This window comes from Lissotriton vulgaris, chromosome 1_2 (assembly GCF_964263255.1).
Source record: "Lissotriton vulgaris chromosome 1_2, aLisVul1.2, whole genome shotgun sequence".
NCBI classification, from domain to species: Eukaryota; Metazoa; Chordata; class Amphibia; order Caudata; family Salamandridae; genus Lissotriton; species Lissotriton vulgaris.
Window position 1 is genome coordinate 120,271,730 of NC_141686.1, and position 22,241 is coordinate 120,293,970.

Genomic DNA, 22,241 nt, shown 5'->3' on the forward strand with positions numbered 1-22,241 from the left:
GATAATAGATGGACATCTGTTTCTCTTCAGGCCAGGAGGACTCGGCCACCAATCTATTAAAGGAAGTTAAATAGGTAATCAATTCGTTACGTCCCTGTCTTAACTCCATCAATTCTTTGTCAGCCCTGAATGTAGTGGCCCTTCGATCAAACACCCTCTCAAACTCTGTTCTGAAAGCCCCCCAGTCAGAAAGAATGGCATCGTCTCTCCTTACCAGTGGGACCGCCCAACTTGCTGCATCTCCTATCATATAAGAGATGGCGAATGCTACTCTTGAATGGTGGTTGGGAAAAGAAGCGGGTTTGCAAGAGAAATGCATCATAATCTGTGTGAGGAATATCTGCGTCTTAGAAGAATCCCCAGAATACCTCTCAGGGCTTGCCAATGGTATAGGAGGAGGTACCGTTACTTGTATGCGAGGATTAAGAGTAGCAGCATCAAAGGGATTACCAACAAGCCTATTCACTCTTTCCCTTAATGCTGTAGCTTCTGCCCTGGAGGCTGTAGCCTCTGCTCTGGAAGCTACCAACTCTTGTTGAACTATCACCAATGCTTGTAGCACTTCCTCTAGGGTAGCCATGTTTGTTCAACAACCGTATCAGGTGGAGCATAAATCTTGGGCACGTAATTCTGTCAGGGCCTGCTCCACGGGATCCGATCGATGAACAAAGGGGTCCACCTCCTGACGTTACCAACCCCCTGAATATGTACACAGGGGGTTCGAACCATCAGGCGAGGGATAAATAATGAAAAGAGACCGGGGACGGGTAGGGGTCAGCAGGGACAAGGGATCTGAAATGACAGAACAAAAGTTTTATAACACCTGCCAATATTTTGACATTTCTCAATTGCACTCAATAGACCGCTGAATACCTTAGGAGGCTGTACACAGTCCGCCAACAAGTCTAAAGGATTAACAGTCCAGCTTCCATTTTATGTGGAATATGAACCTTTGGTAAATGATCCCTCCCTGGTCTAGAAACTTGTTCCTCTAAATGATTCTTTGAGATAAGCACAAGTTTATAGTTCAAAATAAATCTTAAACGAGTTTGCAGTAAAAACCACACGTCGTCACTCTATCAAGCAAGGTTATGTCCCCAAGAAGTACTTTGAATATTCTTTAGTTATATATGGGTATGTCCGTTGGTGTACACATCAGAAAACAAAGTCTTTACCCAATATAACGGCAACGTGTGGTTGTGACCGCCACTACGTTCCGCTATTCGAAGAAACCGAAATAACAACTCTCTAGCCGGCAGTAGGTAGCGAAGCACACCACTCTACTCCGGACAATACAAAACACAATGAATATTCTAGCCGGCAGCATGTAGTGGGCTCACCACTATACTCCGGGCAAGTCAGGACAAGATGTGCCCAAGCTATGAAAGCCTTCCACGGTAGCTTGCAGCAGCGGCCGCTAAGCTCCGGGAAACCAAAAACCCTGGGGAGCCGGGTTTTGAAATCGACACGCACCAAAACGGTGCGCTCCTCAGTGAAACAACGGTGACGGATTCTATGTTGCCGGTAGGCGCCCGAGGCCAGGGCTCCTTCCCGGATCCAGTGAAACAGTACCTTTGGCTGAAGCGGAGCAGGAATCCGAGCTCCCGCTTATCCACGGCGGCAACAGCTCGAAGAACGCCGGTCCTCCCAACAATACAGGAAACACAAACAAAGGACTCAGAATTACGTGCAAAGGGTTTCCTGCAAACACCACCCTTATACTTCCCCCCTACAAGGATCATGGGAGATGTAGTTCCTGATATTTAGGCAGGCGCGGTGATGCAGGAACCTGACAGTCTCCTTATACGCAGACGACTTGCTCGTTTATGTTCGGGAAATGACAGGAGATCTTACCTCGATTTGGGGCACTCTGCAGGAGTTCAGACACATGTCGGGTCTCAAGGTAATTTGGGGAAAGTCGACGATCTATCCACTCAGTCCTGACCTAGCACCCCACGATATGCAGGTAGGCAGACAGACCTTGAAATGGAGTGAGGCGGCCCCCATATATCTGGGAGTACGGTTATACCATTCCCCGGAGGACCTCTATGAGGGAAACCACTGTGGGGTGTTGGCAGGCCTTCGTTCTGCGATCAGCTTCTGGAAGACACCCCCACTGGCGCCTATCAGGCGGGTAGACATAGCTAAAATGATAATGGTACCCAGACTGCTGTATCACTTCTCAAATCTCTCAGTGATCCCGCCTCAGTCCTTCTTCCAGGAGTTGGGCACGCTCCTCACAACATTGATATGGGGAGATAATTCAGTGGCTGTCTCACTGGGCGGCCGAGAGGCACATGGGAGAGACGATCACTGACAGCGGGGGCTGCCTCTACCCGACATTCGACGAATACTAATGCCGGGCTCCAAGCCGGTCCGCACACACCCGGTGCAGGTTACTATAGCTCGTGAATGCATGATGCGCATCCATAGACTGTCAAAGGGGCAACCGTTATACTCCCCATTGCTCCCCTTGGTGGGCTTCCCCCGGTAGGAGGGATATTACACCAAAGGGGACCTGCGGACGTGGACTGACAGTGGAGTGTCAGAGATGGAAGCTCTGTTCCACGAGGGGCAGCTGAAAACGTTCGAACAGCTGGTCGAATGGTAAGGCCTCCTGCAGGGGCAATTCTTAACTAATGGATAGCGGTCGAGCGTATTGGGACTTGCGAGATGGAGAACCTCAACATACCCGGTGCTACACACGGTACTGCGGATGGGGGCAGGCAGGCATCTAGTGACATGGCACTACAAAGCCATTCGGGAATTAACTAGGGTTCCCCTGGACGGGCTGCGCCGATCTTGGGAGGACGATGTAGGTCGAGTCTTCCACGACAAAGAGGGGGCACGAGCACTAGAATACCCCAAAAAGTCTCCTGAAATGCCCGCTTAAAAAATATACAGTTTAAAGTTCTACATCGCGCTTATCTTATACCTGACAAGTTGCAGAAAAACTACCCGGACACAGAATTCAAATGTCCCCGGTGTCAGATATTGAATGCGAACTTCAAACATATGTTCTGGGACTGTCTGTCCCTGCAGGCATACTGGAATAAAGTACACCACACACCACACATGCTAGTACACTTACAACACATTGCCACATGGGAGGCGTGCGCCCTGGGAATCTACAAGAAGAAGAAGTCAGAGAAACTGCAATGGCGGTTTGCATCCCTAGCTATTCTCTTGTCCAAAAGAAACATAGCCATGCATTGGAGGGCCCCTACTGGACCGCCAGAAGCGTCCTGGATAGGAGCTGTGAACAAGTGGGAAGCAGCGGAGGAAGAGACCCTGAGGGAGGAAGAGGTAAAAGACACACGCAAACACCCAATCTCTATGGAATTGGCGCATCTTCTAATACAATTTAAGCAAGAGACAACCGCTGAGGACGCCCCAGAGACGACACAACTTCTGCCTCGCGGCCCCGCTCGAAGCCCCAGCCCACGGGCCCCATCATTAAACGAATAGCGCCCCCTGGAGGGAGGTTGGCACGCCATGGGTAGTCAATCTTTCTAATAGGATCATCTGCCGCTGCTGCGGGTCTCTCCCCCTCCCCCTGCCTTGTTTTCCCCCCTGCAGCACATATCACCGGCTCCCGCCAGCTAGTGGCTGGCACGTGCGCCGACCAAGTGTGTCTCTCGCCCCCACCCGCTACGCTGCCGCCCTCCCCTTCTCCTTCTTTCCTCAGGAGGTATCCCCTCCCATAGTTGCCAGTTTAGTTCTCGTCAGCAGTTCGAGGCATTTACACAAAAGTTGACGTTTGCACACATTAAGTAGGGTAGTACACTGACGGAGGGGTAGCTGTTCCACCCGACCCCATTATCATATCACCCGAGGGATCAGGCACACTGTGGATAAGTGTGGCTCAATGGTTAGAGCGGCAGACCCTGATGCAGAAGTCTAGCCCGGGACCAGGGTTCAATTCCCCCCATCGGCGGGTCTTGGGCTCAAAAATTCCACGGACCTGATAATTCTCGCCACAGTGCCTATTCTAACCATGGAGTCCCACTATGCAACTCTGGGCAATAGCTTGGTTAATCTCCACAACGGCCCCACACAACGCTAAGGATGCCTGGCCTCCACCCTGGGGGTGCCCAGGAGTGGACGCCTCACAGGGAAAGCCAGGACGGGTTCCACAGCGGTATTCGTACAAGCACCTTGAGACCCTTGCAGGTGAGTAGTGCGCTATACAAGTATCAATTTACATTTACATTTACTCCGACATGGCATCCTGCGACGAGATAACCCACTGGCAGATTCAGGGGACTAGTTATACAGCTGCCATACTCAAAAGACTGGAACCAATCTGTTGTTATCGAACCATGATTGCAATTGTTAAGAAATGTTTGCGTATATGCTGATAGATCACATGGACTCCTGATTTCGGTGGGTGTTGCGGTTTGGGGACCAGAGGGGGCAACGGAGTTTCAGTGTTGGGGTGAACATTTACAACATTGCGGGGTCCTGTAATATGCCACAAAATTCCTTCCCCCCGTGTTACCTACCTGGAAGAAACCAAGCATTCTGGGACTGGTAGTTCGCCTGTTGAAGATGACCGGCAGCAGGTGAGCTAAAGCACACGCTTAGGGGTGGAGCAGACTACAACCAATCGGCTAGTGGCTGGACACTTAAACCCACGCTGGTGCTTGTAACCCCGAGACATTGTTGGCGCTGAAGAAGGCTTAGGAAGCCGAAATGCATTCGCCATTTGCACTGTGCTCAAAAAAGTTGCCTCCACAAGTTCCCCATACGTGGCCTCTTCTTCTTTTTGAGGAGTTTTCTTCTATGCTGATAGATCTATGAACTGTCTTATGTCCCACAATGGATTTTTACAAAATGTAAAACCCTAATAAAATGATTTAAACAAAAAATCCTTTCCCAACGACACCCAGACACTGTACAGCTTCATCCTATTGCCTTCTACTGAAAGAAACTATCCAATTGGGAAGTAAACTACAGCATTACGGACAAAGAGTTACTGGCCATCAAACGAGCATGTAAGTAATGGAGACATCATCTACTGGAGGCCAGACACGCAGTGGAAATATATACAGACCATAGAAACCTGCTGTTCCTAAAAAGTGCCAGGGCCTTAACTCCTAGACAACTACGATGGTCATTGTTTTTTGCGGACTTTGATTTTGTGATCAAATGCAGACCAGGGCAACAGAATGAGAAGGCTGATGCACTCTCCAGACCCTTGTCCAATCCTGCAGAACTTCCTTTAGAGACAAAGCTGTGTGAGTTTGCTACGTCGGATCAAGCTCCTGAACTTGGTGGTTTTGCAACTTCCTGAAGGCAGCTGCCTGATACGGCTGCATTCTTGCTTCTGACTGACACTTGCACCTTTTGGAGAATGTGCAAAGAGACAGGGTCTCACGCGCCATGGAGCAGTATTATTCAACCTGGGAAATGCCTCCCGGTGTTTAGAAAGACATGTCCGTGACTCGGTTGGTTGCTCCAAGCCAACGGACGACATTGTACACCTTCAGAGCGTCTCGCATTCACCTTATGGATTCCCTCTGTCACGCTGTGTTTCAGCGCCGGTAGGGGTTTGAAGCCACTTTGTTTTTGGGAATTCTGGCTCCGCGCCGGAGCAGAGTTTCTACTTTTGTGCCTGCAGCATATCATATGACAGCGCTCCAGAGAGAGTGAACGTGCTGGATAATTTTGTAGTTCATTTTGTTAACCTCCCGAGTGAGGTTACTGCTGTGCTATTAAGTGCCTCTGGAATTTTGTATTGTTTCAACTCGCTTACTACGCTCAGGAGAGCTGAAACTGTGAACATTCAGCTCCACAGTCTTAGGAGGCTCAGCGCAGCCTGAAAGGACGGACGATACCCAGTTATATAGGATTATATGCATTAAGATAAGTACCTGCTTTTATGGTGACAACAAACTATTTTTTTTGTTTGTTTGCCTTATTTTTCTCTTTTGTGCCTTTTATCTTGGGAGAAGCACTGCTGTTAAATATGTAAGTACATACACATAGGGGTTCATGGTTCATGGTGGTACTAAGCATGAGAAGGGGGTAATATTGTGTGTATGTTTTGTGTTTCACTTACAGGGCATCAAGGGGAGGTCTTTAGAAGAGAGAGGTCTATATCTTCTGAGGTCATCCCTATTCTGAGTCAGACAGCGGCAACGTTATTGTTTCTTTTGTCCCTTTTTTCCCTTTCCCATATGGTAGTGTTATCTGTGGAGTGTTATATATAGATACTCATAGGTATCTCCATATAGGGGAAGGGATTAAATAGCTTCTACCATCGGTCCTGCTGTATCCGGCTGTAAGGTTAGTGGTTAACCTTCCTCTGTCTGACACTACCACTTGGATCCTGCTCCGATTTCCAACACTCATCACTGCTGCTGGGAATGGGGAAGATCTGCAGACTTTGGAATTGTCCCTTCCACCCCTCCTCTATCCATTTTTGACCTGGGGGCGAGCTGGAGGATGAGGCAGACGGCATTTACTAGCAACACCAAGACTAGTGCTCTTGATGGAACTTTAATGATCCTCCCAGGGTGGAACCCAAAACTGTCTGTACTTACCGCGGTGCCCGAGCAAGTTTGGCTGATGCCTGGTGGAGCTGTCATATGCAGCTATAGAGGAGTATCGCTCTGGTACACCCTGCAGCCAGCACCTACCCAGCCGGACATCGGACATCATTTTCCCAGCCTCCCTGTTGTGTTTCCCTACCTGCATTCCCTACCCCTGCTTACCATTCCCCCTCTACCCCTTCACTCCCCATAAAACATGTGTATGCGCTAATAATCTCACATTTTTGTGTAATCTCATGTGTTTTTCTCTCCTCTGTCTATACTTGTCTATGTAATTATGATACCTGTAACTCTCTGATCCTCATGTAAAGCGCTCTGATACCTCCGGGTCTAGCCAGCGCTATGTAAAACTTTTCAAATAATACCGCCCAAGCAAGTTTGGCTGATGCCTGGTGGGGCTGTCATATGCAGCCATGGAGGAGTTTGGCTCTGGTTCACCGCTTGGCCGGCAATAGCCAGCCGGACATCGGACATCGTTTTTCTCGCCTCCCCGTTGTGTTTTCCTACCTGCATTCCCTACCCCGTTTACCATTCCCCCTCTACCTCTTCACTCCCCAAAAGACATGTGTACAAGCTAATAATCTCACAATTTTGTGTAATCTCATGGTTTTTTTCTCTCTTATGTTTATACTTGTCTATGTATTTATGGAACCTGTAACTCTCTGATCCTCATGTAAAGCGCTCTGATACCTCTGGGTCTAGCCAGTGCTATGTAAAACTTTGCAAATAATACCGCGGTGCCCAAGCAACTTTGGTTGATGCCAAGCAAAGCTGTCATATGTAGCTATAGAGTAGTTTGGCTCTGGTTCACCCCTCGGCAGGCACCTACCTAGCCGGACATCGGACATTGTTTTCCTTGCCTCCCCATTGTGTTTTCCTACCTCCATTCCCCCTCTATCTCTTCACTCAGCATAAGACATGTGTACGCACTAATAATTCTCACATTATTGTGTAATCTCATGTTTTTTTTTCTTTCTCCTATGTCAATACTTGTCTATGTAATTATGGAACCTGTAACTCACTGATCCTCATGTAAAGTGCTCTGATACCTTTGGGTCTAGTCAGCTCTATATAAAACGTTACAAATAAAAATAAATAAATAAATACATAAACTGCTTGTTCAAAAGTGATTAGTTCCACTGTATGGTGTTAGGGGGGTGTAAATGTAAATTTGGTTTTCAAACAGGTTTCCCCTTGTCCTTCTGGAACGTCTCCTGTTGGGTGGTTCTTGAAAAAAGCTTAGTTTCAGTTCCTGGAAGAATTCGGCTAGCTCACGATGTAGTTTGAATTAGTCTAGTTTACTAGTGGGCACAAATCCCAAACCCTTGTTGAGTAAACCCTCTTCAGTAGAGGTGTGGGTGTAGGAGGACAAATTGGTCACTAGGCTCTGTTGGTGCTGGGTTTCGCTTGTTGGTCTCTTATTACAGGGGACCACCACTCCCAACCACTCCCAGGATTCAATTGCATTAATGATACTTCCCTGCCCATAGACTCAGGGCCGTATGTATCAAAGAGTTTTTTCATTCTGTGACTAAGGGAAAATGTGTTAGAACGTAGCCAAAATGACTGAGCTCCACTTCTAATAGTTGCCTCCTTAGGTGTAAGCGGGCTTCACTCTATGGACGACTGTGATGGTACCCCTCTTGAGAATACTGTTCTGGTAAAACACATTACAGAAGATATCTCCAGCAGCCCCCCTCCTCCCTTGATGCTATCTGGTGCCCCCAGACCTGTGATGTCCCCCAGTGAACATCTTTCTGCATGTGGCAACCCCAATTCCACCTTCACCTTACTTTTGCATCCTGAGGCTCCTCAGTGAGCTGCTCCTCCTTCCGGGGCTTCTCTTTTAGATGCTCCTGCTTCTTCACCTCTTCCTGTTGCAAGGATAGAATGAGCTGTTAAGGTAATAGAGATGGTAATGCTTTCTTTAATGTAATTACATTCCTTCATCAGGTGAACCTTCATAAAATTAATAGCTGTTTTTATTTTGAACATATTCATGAGAGCTTAGCGGGATCCCAAAATATTTTTTAAAACAGTGAGATGGTAATGAGGAATTTGGGTAAATGAATCAATCAAAAAATGCTACCAGAGGTAAGTACTAAATCCTTCATATAGCACATTCCCACAGATTCTTAAAGTTAGAGAAAAATTGAAGAATTACAGGGGTGCTAATTCAGATCAGAAACTTTTGTAAACACAGTCTATAAAAATGAGGGCCTCATTTAGAGTTTGGCAGTCATTCTTTCACCATGACCAGAAGTATCAGTAAGCCAGGCTGACGGTTAATTGTCCACCACATTTAGGGTTTTAGCTGGTGGATGACCATCTGCATTGGTGGAGGAAGGATCATAACCGGTCCTTCAGTCCTTCCTAGGTATTTCTACCTAGGCTTCCCCCATCCTCAATGAATAGAACAAACCTCCCTCAAGATTGGTGTGGCGGACATTCGTCTGCCATATTTAGAATTGTCTGCATTCATAGAATAACCAAGATAATGTCCAGATGGAGGGTAGCAATGGTAGACAGGGTTTACAACACCGCAAAAGTACGACAAAAATTGATGGACTCATCTATTGGCAGACATCTGTTCAAAATCAAAACACATGCAGTTCCTACTACAGAAGCGGCTCCTGAAACAAAAAACATTCACCAATCACAACGCAAAGCTGCATTCAAGCTCCGTTTCTCTTCACAATATCATCATTGCTTGCAGAATAGCCCTAGATTTTGGGAAAATTAACTGTGATGGTGAATGAGATAATCAGGGTTGAGCCCCAGTTGCTTGGAACAGAGGGTCTAGGCACCCATTATCCACAGAAGGAAAATGTGGGCCAGAATTGTGGTAAGATGAATGGATTGTATTCTTGAAGAAATAAGTTACTTACCTGTAACTTAGTTCTCCAGTTTTGGAAGCTTTCATTGATTAACATGCTTGAATCACCCCCATCATCATGATGAGAGTCCCCGGCACCTCAAAATAGTAGTAGTAGTACTTCACGTCTGGTTGCTGTTCTAGTGGGGTGATGGTGCTCAAAAGCATACTTAGGAGTAAGTGCGGTGAAAAAGGGTAGGGAAAACCACCCCACTCCCTGGATTGTGGTAAACCACAGACAAAGAACTCAAAGGTCCCCTGCACATGCTAGTAGTGCATAGACTTAAGTTAGTACAGTTATGAGTGTAGGAAAGAAAGAAAGACTGTACTCCACTGCACCGTGTGGTTCACGGAATTATATTCCTTGTTGTGTCTTTCTTCGTACAAAGTCCTAGCCTAGCCAACATGTGTTTCATTGCTACCATGAAGTACACAGCAACTTCTTCAGGGCCAAGTGCCTATGGTTGAGGTCCTTATTGTCGGTTGTACTTCCGTCCCAAAGTTAAATAGATGGTCTCATGAGAAGCAGAGACTGGAGTTCCTTTTAATTAAAGATTTTTTATGGAGCAGATTATTTGTTCTGTGATGCAGGCGAGTATTTAGGATATGCAGCTACTGGTTATTACGAAAGTCCTATTCATAGGGTTATGGTTCTAAGCCACCATTAGTTGTGTGGCCGCTGGTCACCCGTTCCCGTAAAGCAGCTGCTGAAGTCTCCCATGTGTTTTTGTAATAACCATTAACTGCATATCCTAACTACTCGCCGGCATCACAGAACATAGAAGCTAGTTGCCTAAAACCTGTCACAGCAACATCCATGGCTGAATCTATTATTTCATTGGATGCCCTCTCTCCGTCATGCAATATCTTTTTTGCTTCCTCCTTAGCATCTTCCGGCAGTTGGTCAATATAGGAAGCAATGTCTGACCACATCTGGCTATCACAGCACCCTAGGATCGCCAGGGCGTTTGCTGCCTTTACTGTAAATGCTGACATTGCAGAGAATCTTTTCCCAATTGAATCGAGACGTCTGTCCTCTCTGTCCGGATGTGGCGAAAGAGGTGCCACAGGATTTTTTGAGTGGCGTTGAGTGGCCTGCTTGAACACTGATTCCGGTTTGGGTGACCTGTAAGGCATCGGTGGTCTTATATTTTTTATCCAGACGTGGGAGCACCGCTGGCATAGAGGCTGAGTTTTTCATTATTCTAATACCTTCATCCCAGATGTAATCAATTATGGGAATAGCTTTGCCAGACTTCCAAAATGGCTCTTTGAAATCATATGAGAAAAATTCAGCTTGCTTGGAAGGCATTGGTATAGCAAACCTTTGTGCCGCACGCACCAACAAATTGTGAAATCCCCCAATATCCTCTGGTGCGGAATCTATCGGAGGAGGTGTTGGTGAGGCAGGCGAAGACATCCTGTAATAGCCCCATTCCCAGGCTGTATGACTGTATTAAATTATTGTATTGTAATTGCATTTGTATAGTGCTTACTACCCCTGATGAGGTGTAGAAGGGATTTTTCGACAAGTAGCACGCTACTCTGGTACCCATAGAAGATTAGTGTTGAATTAGTATAGTGAAACATGCAAGTAAATTTTAAGTGGTGGATAGGTTAGTCAGTTATTTACATTCAGGATAGCAGAAGGTTAGAAGAGGAAAAAAGGTTTGTATTTATATAGCGCTTGTTACCCCTGATTGGGTGTTGAAGCATGCTACTCCGGAAACCCATAAAGGATTACTGGTGAATTAGTATGGTGAAATATTAAAGTAATTTGAGTGGTGGATATTAGTCAGTAATTTGGACTGAGAAGGATAGCAAAGGGATAGAAGGGGAACAAAGGTTTGCATTCATATAGCAACTGTTACCGCTGATGGGTGTTGAAGCGCTTTTCTAGCGAGTAGCACGCTATTCTGGAACCTATAAAGGATTAGTGTTGAAAATTAGTATAGTGAAATATGAAGGGCCCGATTCACAGAATGAATTTAAGACTCAATCCTAATCTTACTACTATTTTGTTATTCACAGAATGCACTTACTACTTTTGGCATTCACAGAATGAATTTGCTACTTTTGGTATTCACAGAAGTTAGGATTTTGTCTTAAGTCTGTCTAAAGTCAGTCTTAAGTCTGTCTTAAGTATGTCTTAAGACAAATTTAAGACAAAATCCTAACTTCTGTGAATACCAAAAGTAGTAAATTCATTCTGTGAATGCCAAAAGTAGTAAGTGCATTATGTGAATACCAAAATAGTAGTAAGTTTAGGATTGAGTCTTAAATTCATTCTGTGAATCGGGCCCAAAGAAATTTGAGTGATGAATATTTTATTTAGTTATTTAGATAGAGAAGGGTAGGTGGCGGGATAGAAGAGGGAACGAGATTTGTATTTATTTAGCGCTTGCTACCACTCATGGGGTTTTGAAGTGCTTTTTTGGCAAATAGCACACTACTCTGGAACCCATAGGGATTAGTGTTGAATTAGTATGCTGAAACATGAAATTAATTTGAGTGATGGGTATGTTAGTCAGTTATTTGGATTGAGAAGGGTTGGGGAGGGGTAGAAAAGGGAAAAAGGTTTGCATTCATATAGAGCTTGTAACCCTGATGGGGTGTTGAAACACTTTATTATTGAGCAGCATGCTACTCTGGAACCCATAAACGATTAGTGGTGAATTAGTATAGTGGAATTTGGAATTTGAGAAGTGAACATGTTAGTCTGTTATTTTGATTGAAAAGGATAGTGAAGGGGTAGAAGAGTGAAGGATTTAAAATAAAATATATTTTATATTTCTTATTTTATGTCATTGCAGTAAGAGGAGGCTTTTGAATTAATAAAAAAGGGTTTTTGGAGGGGAAGAGCCAGAGGGAAGAGTTTAGAAAGGTTTGTTTTGGGGATGGGTATAGTAAAAGAGGTGTCATGATGCAAGGAGGGGTAGAGTAGGAGAGAGTCTAGAAAGGGTTATTTTGGGGATCATAGTAGTTGTATGCGGTCTGGGATAAATGAGAGAGTGGATGTAGATGATATATTGATAGATGTATAGGGTGCGAGATTGGGCAGTGCATTGGAAAGAGTAGTAGAAAGATGTTTGAGATTAGTTGGGCTAGAAGATATATTGGGAGAAGTATTGGCAGAGAAATAGGGTGGTGCATTGGAAATGCCAAATTAGAAGAAAGTGATAAATATATAGATCCAATAGTACATTGCAAGTATATAGATGCATAAAGGAGTTAAGTATATGTAGATTAAATATATTGATAGAGGTACAGGATGAGAAACAGGGTAGTTCTTTGGATATGCTTTTTCAGGAGAAAAGTAACAGACGCACATATCCAAGTACATGGAGGTACATAGATAGATGCATAATGGAAGCATGTACATGTAGACCAAAGATGTTTTTTTTCATCATATTTATTTTACATGTTTATACAAAGCAATACACAAAGATAGGTACATATCTATAGTGAAAATAAATGCTTATATAGAGAGTGATAGGCTGTAAATTTCTGTTTACGTATGGTGCTAATGTGTGGAAGAGACAATTCTTGTGTAGTTTTCTGAAGGTAAGGTGGTTGTCGGTGGATCTTATGTTGGGGGGTAAAGAGTTCCATAGTTTGGCTGCTTGAACAGAGGAGGTACAGGATGAGAAATAGGGTAGTGCTTTGGATATGCTTTTTCAGGAGAAAAGTAACAGACACACAGATCCAAGTACATGGAGGTACATAGATAGATGCATAATGGAAGCATGTACATGTAGACCAAAGATGTTTTTTTTAACAACATATTTATTCTACATGTTTATACAAAACAATACACAAAGGTAGGTACATATCTATAGTGAAAATAAATGCTTATATAGAGAGTGATAGGCTATAAATTTCTGTTTGTGTATGGTGATAATGTGTGGAAGAGCCAATTCTTGTGTCGTTTTCTGAAGGTAAGGTGGTTGTTGGTGGATCTCATGTTGGGGGGTAAAGAGTTCCATAGTTTGGCTGCTGGGACAGAGAAGGAGTGCCACCCATGGTTATTTTGTTGTATCTTGGGATTATGAGGCGAGATGCCCCTTTAAAGCGGAGGTTCCTTTGTTGAATGTGTTTGGCAATTTTATTCCTGAGAAAGAGCGGTCCCATTCCATGTATTGCTTTGTGGGTGATACAAAGTAGCTTGAACGTGGATCTTCTGACAACCGGTAATCAATGCAGGGTTTTCAAGGCAGGTGAGATGTGGTCTTGCGGTTTGAATCCAGAATCTATTGCAGTTTTTTCATGGTCGTTAAAGGTGATCCGTGGTGGAGGCTATTGGCGTAATCCGGTTTGGACAGAACAAGGTAGATGGTAGCTTGGACTTTGTGTGGAAATCCCAAATGAGGGAAAATTGGTTGCAGAGGGCCTGATTCACAGAATTCACAGAATTACCTAAACTTACTGCTTTTGGTATTCACAGAATGCACTTACTACTTTTGGTATTCACAGAATGCACTTACTACTTTTGGTATTCACAGAATGGATTTATGACTACTAACTTTACATCCGCACCCGGGCCGGAAATTCCGGCCGGTAGGCCGAGCTTCCGGCTTAGAGTTGGGGCTTGTATCCCAGAGGCGGAGCTTGCGGCTCAGAGGTGGGGATTTAGCCATGGCTGAAATCTCCGTCTCCGGGCCGCAAGCTCCCCCTCCAAAGCTCCCCCTCCAAAACCAGAAGCTCCGCCTCCGCGGCCCGAGTGCGGACGTAAAGTTAGTAGTCGTAAATCCATTCTGTGAATACCAAAAGTAGTAAGTACATTCTGTGAAATCCCAAAAGTAGTAAGTTTAGGATTTTGTCTTAAGTTAGTTCTGTGAATGGGGCCCATAGTTTCTATAGTGACAAAGCTTGATCTTGCTAGTTTGTCCACTTGGGCATTCATCGACAGCTTGGTGTCCATGGTCATTCCGAGGTTTCTTACTTCCTTGAATACTTTAGGAGGTGATCCCTGTTCATCAGGCCAGAGGGCAAGCGGATCATAAAGTTTCCAATCGCCACTTGTGAGTATTTCCGTTTTGGAAGCATTTACTTTTAGATGGCTCCAACTCATCCACTGATCCACAGCTCTGAGACAACTGAAAATTGGGGATTTTCCAATGACTTTGAGGCATTCAAGTTGAAGGAGTATTCGGTACAGGAAGTACAGTAAGAGTATTCATTCGTACTGGTGATGCCGCATGAGGAGGTGGAATTGTAATCGCAGGCACTGAAGGTGGGAAGCACTGCCAGTAGTCTTGTAACATCAATTGTAGATCAGATAGCAATGTAGAGGACATTGTGAGCATTTCTTCATGATATTGCTGATGTCTTTTTTCAGACTGAGAAAAATAGGCTTGACTATAGTATTGCTGATCATTATCATTGTCATCCTCTGGTTGAAACTTGACGTGCAACTCTGATGGGCTACATGCTTCCACAAAAGGACCTTCCTCTTCTTCGGAATTTCCCTCCTCCAACACATGAGTGGGTAAGAGAAGTGTAATTTTACTAGGGGAGGTGTGTTCTGGTGTAATTTCCATTTCCAATGTCTTCGTTGGTGAAATGAGCTTCACCAACACAATCTTCGTTGACGATTGTGTCAACTTTTGCATTGATGACAATGTCATTACTTCCACTACCTTTAACTTAGTTCTCCACTGTGACTTTGACGACGATGATGACTACGTCAACAGATGTGACTTTGTCGACAACTGTGGCTTTGTCGACGGCAAAGACTTCATTGACGCATATGACTGCACCTTCGTCGACTGTAGTTTTTCAGTCAACGGTGGCATGCTCGATGGAGGTGATGTCCTCCTCGACCATTGCAGCCTTGTTGACTTCTCCGTTGACATTGCCGTCGACGATGGTGATGATGACGACGACCTCGTAGGCGGAACTTTCCACAACAACGACAGTGTCGTCATTAACTTCAATTTCAACGTCGATGATGCGTGTTTAGTCGATGATGGGCCCTTCTCCTTAGAAGAAGGTGTTAAAGGCATGGTCGACAAAATCAGACCTTGCTTCAATGATGTCTACGGTGAGTGAGCCATAGAACAAATCATCATCGTCGACCTGCCTGAAGTGCAACCTGTAGTTGTAGACATAGTTGGAATGTTTTTCTTTTTCTTTTCTGAGAACTCGCAACGGTTTGTCGGAAAAAGTTAGTTTGAGCTCCTTAGGTTCTTGGCTCAGAAACTGTCTTTGATGGCTGTTCTTTTTTGTGAGAACCTTTGCACTTGGAAGATTCGTGAGGGAACTTCTTGGCATATTTCATGACGGGATCTTTATCGAATTGTAATACATTTTTGAAGAGGTAGACTGCTCACTCTCAAAATCTGATACCAGGTCGGACCTGGATTTCAATTTCTGGAGCCAAATAAGAACACGTCCTTCCCTGTCTCTAAGGGTTTTGTTTGAAAAGGCGCAGCAACTCTTGCAGTCTGATGCCTTATGTGATGGGTACAGACAGTAAATGAAGTATTTGTGAGGGTCATCAACATACAATCTCTTTTTCAAGCAAGTGGCACATTCTTTGAAGATAGCCTTCTTAGCCTTATCAGTAATCGTTGAGTCAGATTTGGTGACCCACCAAAAGATAAACTGGAAGATTAACTCTCTGTCTTTGAAAATACAATCATATAAATTAACTTTCTTCTGGAAAAAAGTCTAAAATATTCTTCAGATGAGAACGCTGAGCAGAGCTCAGAGGAGACTCCCTTGGCACAATGTCCAGTAGAAAATCTGAGGTACAGAGCTTCCCTCTGGTGTGTTCTATTGGGTGATTCATGCTGACTGTTTAAAGAAAAACTTTTTTTTTTTAATAATGCCTAGGATAGGTTAATAAACTGAGAGGCCTTTCTAGTCTATACCTATCAATGTACTACTACTACTACTACTACTATTTTAGGGTACCGGAGACTCCCATCATGATGACAGGGCATGATTCAAGCATGTGAATCTATGAAAGTTCCAAAACTTGAGTAATATTGAGTAACAGAATATTGTGGCACACTAATATTGTGGCCAAAATATTGAGGGACAAAATCTAAAAAGGTACGTGTCTGTATAGAAGTTTCAAGATCAACAATTCTTAACTCCATAAATATGTCCCTTTGCGATATTTATCATCCAGGTGTCAAGGTACACATGTGTGCAGTTATGCGCGTAAAATCTATTCATACTTACCTTTCATTATTTTGACCCTGGAAAATTTGTGTCTCAAGATACTCTGCAGTCAATATTCAGGATCCATACTGGTGAATGGTGTATCCAATGCCAGACACTCACAGGAAAAGAACTGGAAGTGGTGGAAAAACCATCATAGGAAGAGTCCATTCAGTCACTTCCAAAGAACACAAACATGCCATAGGAACTGGTGGAGGGTATCGGGATGGAAAAGTCCTTTGCAAGGTGATAGAAGTGTATCCCTGCCCTAATGCCCCTGCTGCGGTCAAATATGGATCCTTGATAGTGATTTTTGGTCATGAGCGAACATGCATCATGTATGTGTGCTATGATCTTGGCTTCTCTCATGGACTATAGTCTACTTGGATGGGAAAGGGAATCTAAACTGCTAATGTCAACTGGTGTAAGGCTACTGCTTTCCCAGAGAGTCAAGAAGCACAAGCGCAGTGGTGACAGCATACAGCGATTAGAATTTGGACTCAAGAATCAGATCTTGGCCAGACAAGGTGCCTTAGTAAAGTATTATTGGAGGATGAGGGAGTCAGAAGATAATACCCTAGCCCACCACTGTTGGGTTGAGATAGAAAACCAAGCAAGACTAGCAAATTCAACCACGACAATCCTGAAGCAATCTTTGTCAGCATTACAACTAGAGGAGGCCTGGTTAACCCCAGCAACGTATCCCGGATTCAGAAGCGTGGTGAACAATGCTATTAAATGGATCTCTCTACTAACAGACAAAATGATTTTCTCAAAAAAACATCATGCCTGGGCTGTAATACAGGGCTACCAGAAGCTGAAGCCGCAACAGTATCTGTTTGATCACTTTTCCCACCATAAAAATCATCACCTGATGATGCTACGAATGGGATCATTCCCCTCAAAGGATTTGACCCCAAAATGGAAATGCACATGGCCATCTAAGGAATGCCGCCTCTACGGTCTAGGGGAGGAGTCATTACAACATTTACTATGTACTTGCCCTTTCCTACTGAAAACTCGAAAATCCATCCTTTGGGAGATTCTCAAGAAGGAACAGATAAGAACATGCAGAGCCGCAGTCATCAGGTGTCTCAACGGGCTTGCAATCCCCCTGTCCAGTTGTGCCATAAAATTCTGGAAAATAGCAGCAAAGGAACTGGACAAAATTAATTCAAGCCAAACAGCTATTAAATAATCTGCTGGCCCATATCATTATTATTTTTAATGTATTGTTATACCCGCTAGCCTTCTAATTGTGGTCACGATTTTAAGACATTTTTGTCTCTCTTAAGTTTTTAAAAATGTTCACTGAAAGCACTGTTTAATGATGGTTTGCCATCCTTTTATGATTTTTAAATGAATCAATAAAAGTATATTTGACTGACTGACTGGCTTACTGACTACAGCGTTCTTAGTTTTTAGTGATCCGTCGAATGAACAGGCCTTTTTACCTGTGTCACATGAGTGATGCCTATTGGCCAACTCTGGTAAAGTTATGCTGCTGTGTGCTGGCTATCTTTTTTTTTTTTTACCAAAGATAAGTATTGTATTCTTCATAAAGCCCATTCCCAGAGACTCTCAGAGTTAGAGGAAAGTTGTTAATTACAGGGGTGTTCATTCAAAACAGAAAATATTGCAAACACAGTCTGTAATAATTAGGGCCTCAATTAGAGTTTGGCCGTCATTCCTCCACCTTGGCTATATGTATCCATAAGCCAGGCTGGCTGTTAATCATCCGCCATATCATCCTTTACCTGCATTGTATTGAAGACAGCATTGGGATGTATGTGTGCCTGTGGGTGGGCGCAGTGCATCAGAAAAAAACATGTGTATTTGCGTATGCATGTTGGGACACATGTGTGCCTTTGATGAGGTACACAGCATCAGGAAACATTGTAACCTGGTACTGCATGTTGCGTGAGCTAATTGGGATGTATGGATACCCTGAAAGTGTGCAGTACATTAGAGACTGTGCACATGTGTATATGTGTGCACAGATGTCTGGGTGTGTATGTGTGCTTGCAATGAACACAACACACAAAAGACACTGGGTTCCGTTTGGAGAGACCCAGGGTTTGCTGGGGGAGCAGGGAAAGGTAGAGCTTTCCCCAGATAGATTTTTGGATTGCTTCATTCCTGAGAGCTTGGTGGGGCACACTTCGTAGGAAGAAAGTGCTAGGCTCTTTGATGCACATAAATAAGGGCTCTTTGATTTTTCACAGGTCAAAGGGGCATGGCACATCTGGGGAAGGAGATGGGGCTGATAAGGAAATCATAAAGAGTAGGGTTGAGGCTCTTTGGTAATCATTTGATGGACATGTCAGGGAGGGTGACATTCAGGGGTGAACCTCTAACCGCTTGTGGTCTCACCATTGTATAACAATGCATGCTGGTACATAGATGAACGACTGATGCGTTTCTGCTGCCACCACCAGGGATGGATCTGTGATTGTGTTGGTGTGGTGTCTGCAGGAATTCTGGTCGGGATGTGCCTGTGAGTGTCGTGTTTGGGGTATGATGGGGTGGTGGTGATGAGGGGGGTGCGGGGTTGAGGGGTTGCGTGCCCGCGTCTTTTCAGATGTTTTTTGTTTTGTGTGGTGCTTGGGTCTGATGAAGTGTGTTTGTGTGAGCGTACTTGGGACAGATATGGGAATTTGGAATTTGGATGGAGAAAGGGCAGGAGGTGGTGGAAGGTTGGGATGCATGGAAGGCTGCTGTGAGTGAGGAGGCCAGAGCCTGAAAAGACCTCTGTAGGCCAGACATGTCATAGTGGAAGCCTTCCAGGTAGATCACCATCTGTGTCAGCTGGCTGCTTTGCCACTGGATGGAATTTAGGAATGCAGTTTGACCCACAGAGAGGTTCCTCAGGAGATCAATAGCCTCCTCACACATGGAACTGGGGCAACAGGGGCAGGTTCTGAAGTGCCTGGAATGAAAGAGACAGCTCCCCTCTTAGGGAAGCGGGCCAAGCCAACTGTTCGGGGAACAACAGGGAGGGTGACAATGGAACTGGGGGTGGCAGAAAATGATGAAGGTGGAACTAATCCTGTGCGGTCCACTACCACTCAGAAGTGTCCACCGGAGGATGACTCAGATGATGAACTTGAGCTTGTTCCCTCCGCGGCACTCCCAACCCCGTCTCCCTGGTGACTGGGTCCCTCCATGTCTGTGCTGACCCATCCGGAACCGCTGTGACTAGCTACGTCCCCAACAGCCTTGGTCCCTTCTCCTTTGCCTGTCCACAGTGAATCTGAAATGACAAGTAAAATAGGTTTATTGCAATTGCGTTTCCCCACCTGACCATCACATATCAATAAAACACATTTATTAAGTGCACATGTTGCACCAGCTTCATGGTTCAATATATAGGATTCAAAATTAGCATGAACACATGCATGAATGCTACACAACCGGCTAACAGTTGGATCCAGTTATGTCATAACCCCAGACAGCTCCAAATGCATTGATGGACTTGTCTACACTTCATCCTTAAGTCCATACTAGGATTACTGATCACCTTGTATACTTTGGGACTTGTAGTATACCATAGCAAAATGATGTTCCCAAACAGGATGGATACAATTTTGAAATTACACACTGTTAACACAAGGCCCAGATTTTAATAAATATTCATTTTCCTCATAACACATCATGATGTCATGAAGGTCAAGTTAAAGATAAATGCACCACCTATATGTGCTATAGTGGAGAAGCGTGGCTCGATGGTTAGAGCGGCAGACCCTGATGCAGAGGTCTGGCCCGGGACCAGGGTTCAATTCCTGCCTCAGCGGCTCTTGGACTCAATCTCCCCGGACCTGATAATTCTTGCCTCGGTGCCAAGTCTAATCATGGGTCCCACTCTGTGACTCTGGGCAATAGCTTGCTTAATCTCCACAATGGCCCCAGCAGCGCTTGGATGCCTGGCTTCACCTTGGGGGTGCCCTGGAGTGGACATCTCACAGGAAAGCCAGGAAGGGTTCCACAGCGGTAGGAATAAAGTGCTACGAGACCTCTGGGTAGAAGGCACTATATAAATACAAACACATTTACATTTACATAGAAGAAATCATGTCACATGCAAATGCTCTTTGTACACTGATGATACTTTTGACTTCATCATATGTCCTCTACCTGAAAAGTCTAATGAAAGCTGTACTGAAGTCGTTTAGCTATGCATCTGTTTGAATGAGTGAATATTATGTCAATGAATACCATGATATGTGCAGGCATGATAATGTCAATACAAATAAATGCAATGACAATGTATGCCATAACTAATGTCCGCATAACAATGTCAATACCCATAAATGCAATGTCAATGTATGCCTAAATCTATGCCTGCGCAACAGTGCGGATACCGGTAGAAACAATGTCAATGTGTACCATAATCCATGCACGCATAACAATGTTGATACCAGTAGAAACATTGTCAATGTACGTCATGATATAGACACGCATAATATGTCAATATCAGTAAAGATAATGACAACCGTACGGCCAATGTTGAGAATGTCAGTAAAAATAATATCAACAACCACCACATTATTCACAGAACTCGTATCATTGTTGGCGAATTCACCCAAGGAGACCTCTTCATCAACCCCAAGTCAGAGATACATGATCAGACAGGCCCTGCGACCCCAATCCACACCAATTGAGTAACAGGTCACAGGTAGAGCCTCACTTAGACCAAAGACAAACATGCTCCTAGTAAAAACCCTGATTGATCCCACAGATAGATAGTTGCACCACAAGCAAGTCATAGGAAATTGGCCGCAATAACACACTTTTGGCCAAAGGCGTGCATTCCCCAGAAATGGCACAAAGCTAGTTGCCACATGTAGTTAGAAACACTCAGCCAATTAGGACACAACATGCACACCACATGCAGTGATCACACGCTCCCCACAAAAGTCTTTTGCATGCATGCACACGAGCTCTCACCGAGGTTGAGAGCCATTTGTGTCCTTATCACATGCCCAAACTTGTTAATGTACAACTAAGATGCTTTTTCAAGAATGCAGAATTGGATTTATTGTACCTCACAATATGTATATATTGTTGGTCTGAAACCTTGTACTGTGAGAGACTTTCTTCAGATACTCTCCTGAATGCTCTGTTAAATTAAACTAACTTTTTCCTGTTTTGCCAAAAACCTCTTGTATTTTAATTTCTTTAAGGCAAATTCATATCTGAGCAACATTTTAATTCTAGCATAGAAATGTAGCCTTGAACTATTGAGGGCCAACACTTTGGGAGTTAGATACTCCAAATTCACACAACATAAAAATGTATATAGCCATATGAACATCCTCAAGCCTGCGTGGTGCAGGCGATAACACCATTCATAGATTCCATTTCTACAAGCCAATAAACCTTTGAAGGCTGTTGGGTGTCAGTGAATTTCTATGAAATAAAGATGTGGGATCACTATAGTCCTTATGGGATGACACATCACAGCACTCTTTGATATAGAAAACTCAAATTGCCTTGTAATGATCTCTACATTTCGACATCTCATCCCTGATGCATGTCACCAGTCAGTGAATACATTTTAAAACACTATTGCAGATGAGCTCATAACAGGGTAATGTATACTGGTTAACATGTAGGCACTAATGCTGATGGCACCAGTG

At 44.3% G+C, this 22,241-nt stretch overlaps 1 protein-coding gene across 1 annotated transcript in view; it reads right to left on the reverse strand.

Annotated features, from left to right (window-relative positions):
• LOC147734664 (uncharacterized) overlaps nucleotides 1-22,241 on the reverse strand; it is a 5,992,067-nt gene that overhangs the window by 1,782,114 nt on the left and 4,187,712 nt on the right. The window contains exon 28 of the mRNA XM_086952471.1: nucleotides 8,351-8,427. Coding sequence (XP_086808597.1) covers nucleotides 8,351-8,427 — 77 coding nt within the window. The remainder of the gene's footprint in view (nucleotides 1-8,350; nucleotides 8,428-22,241) is intronic.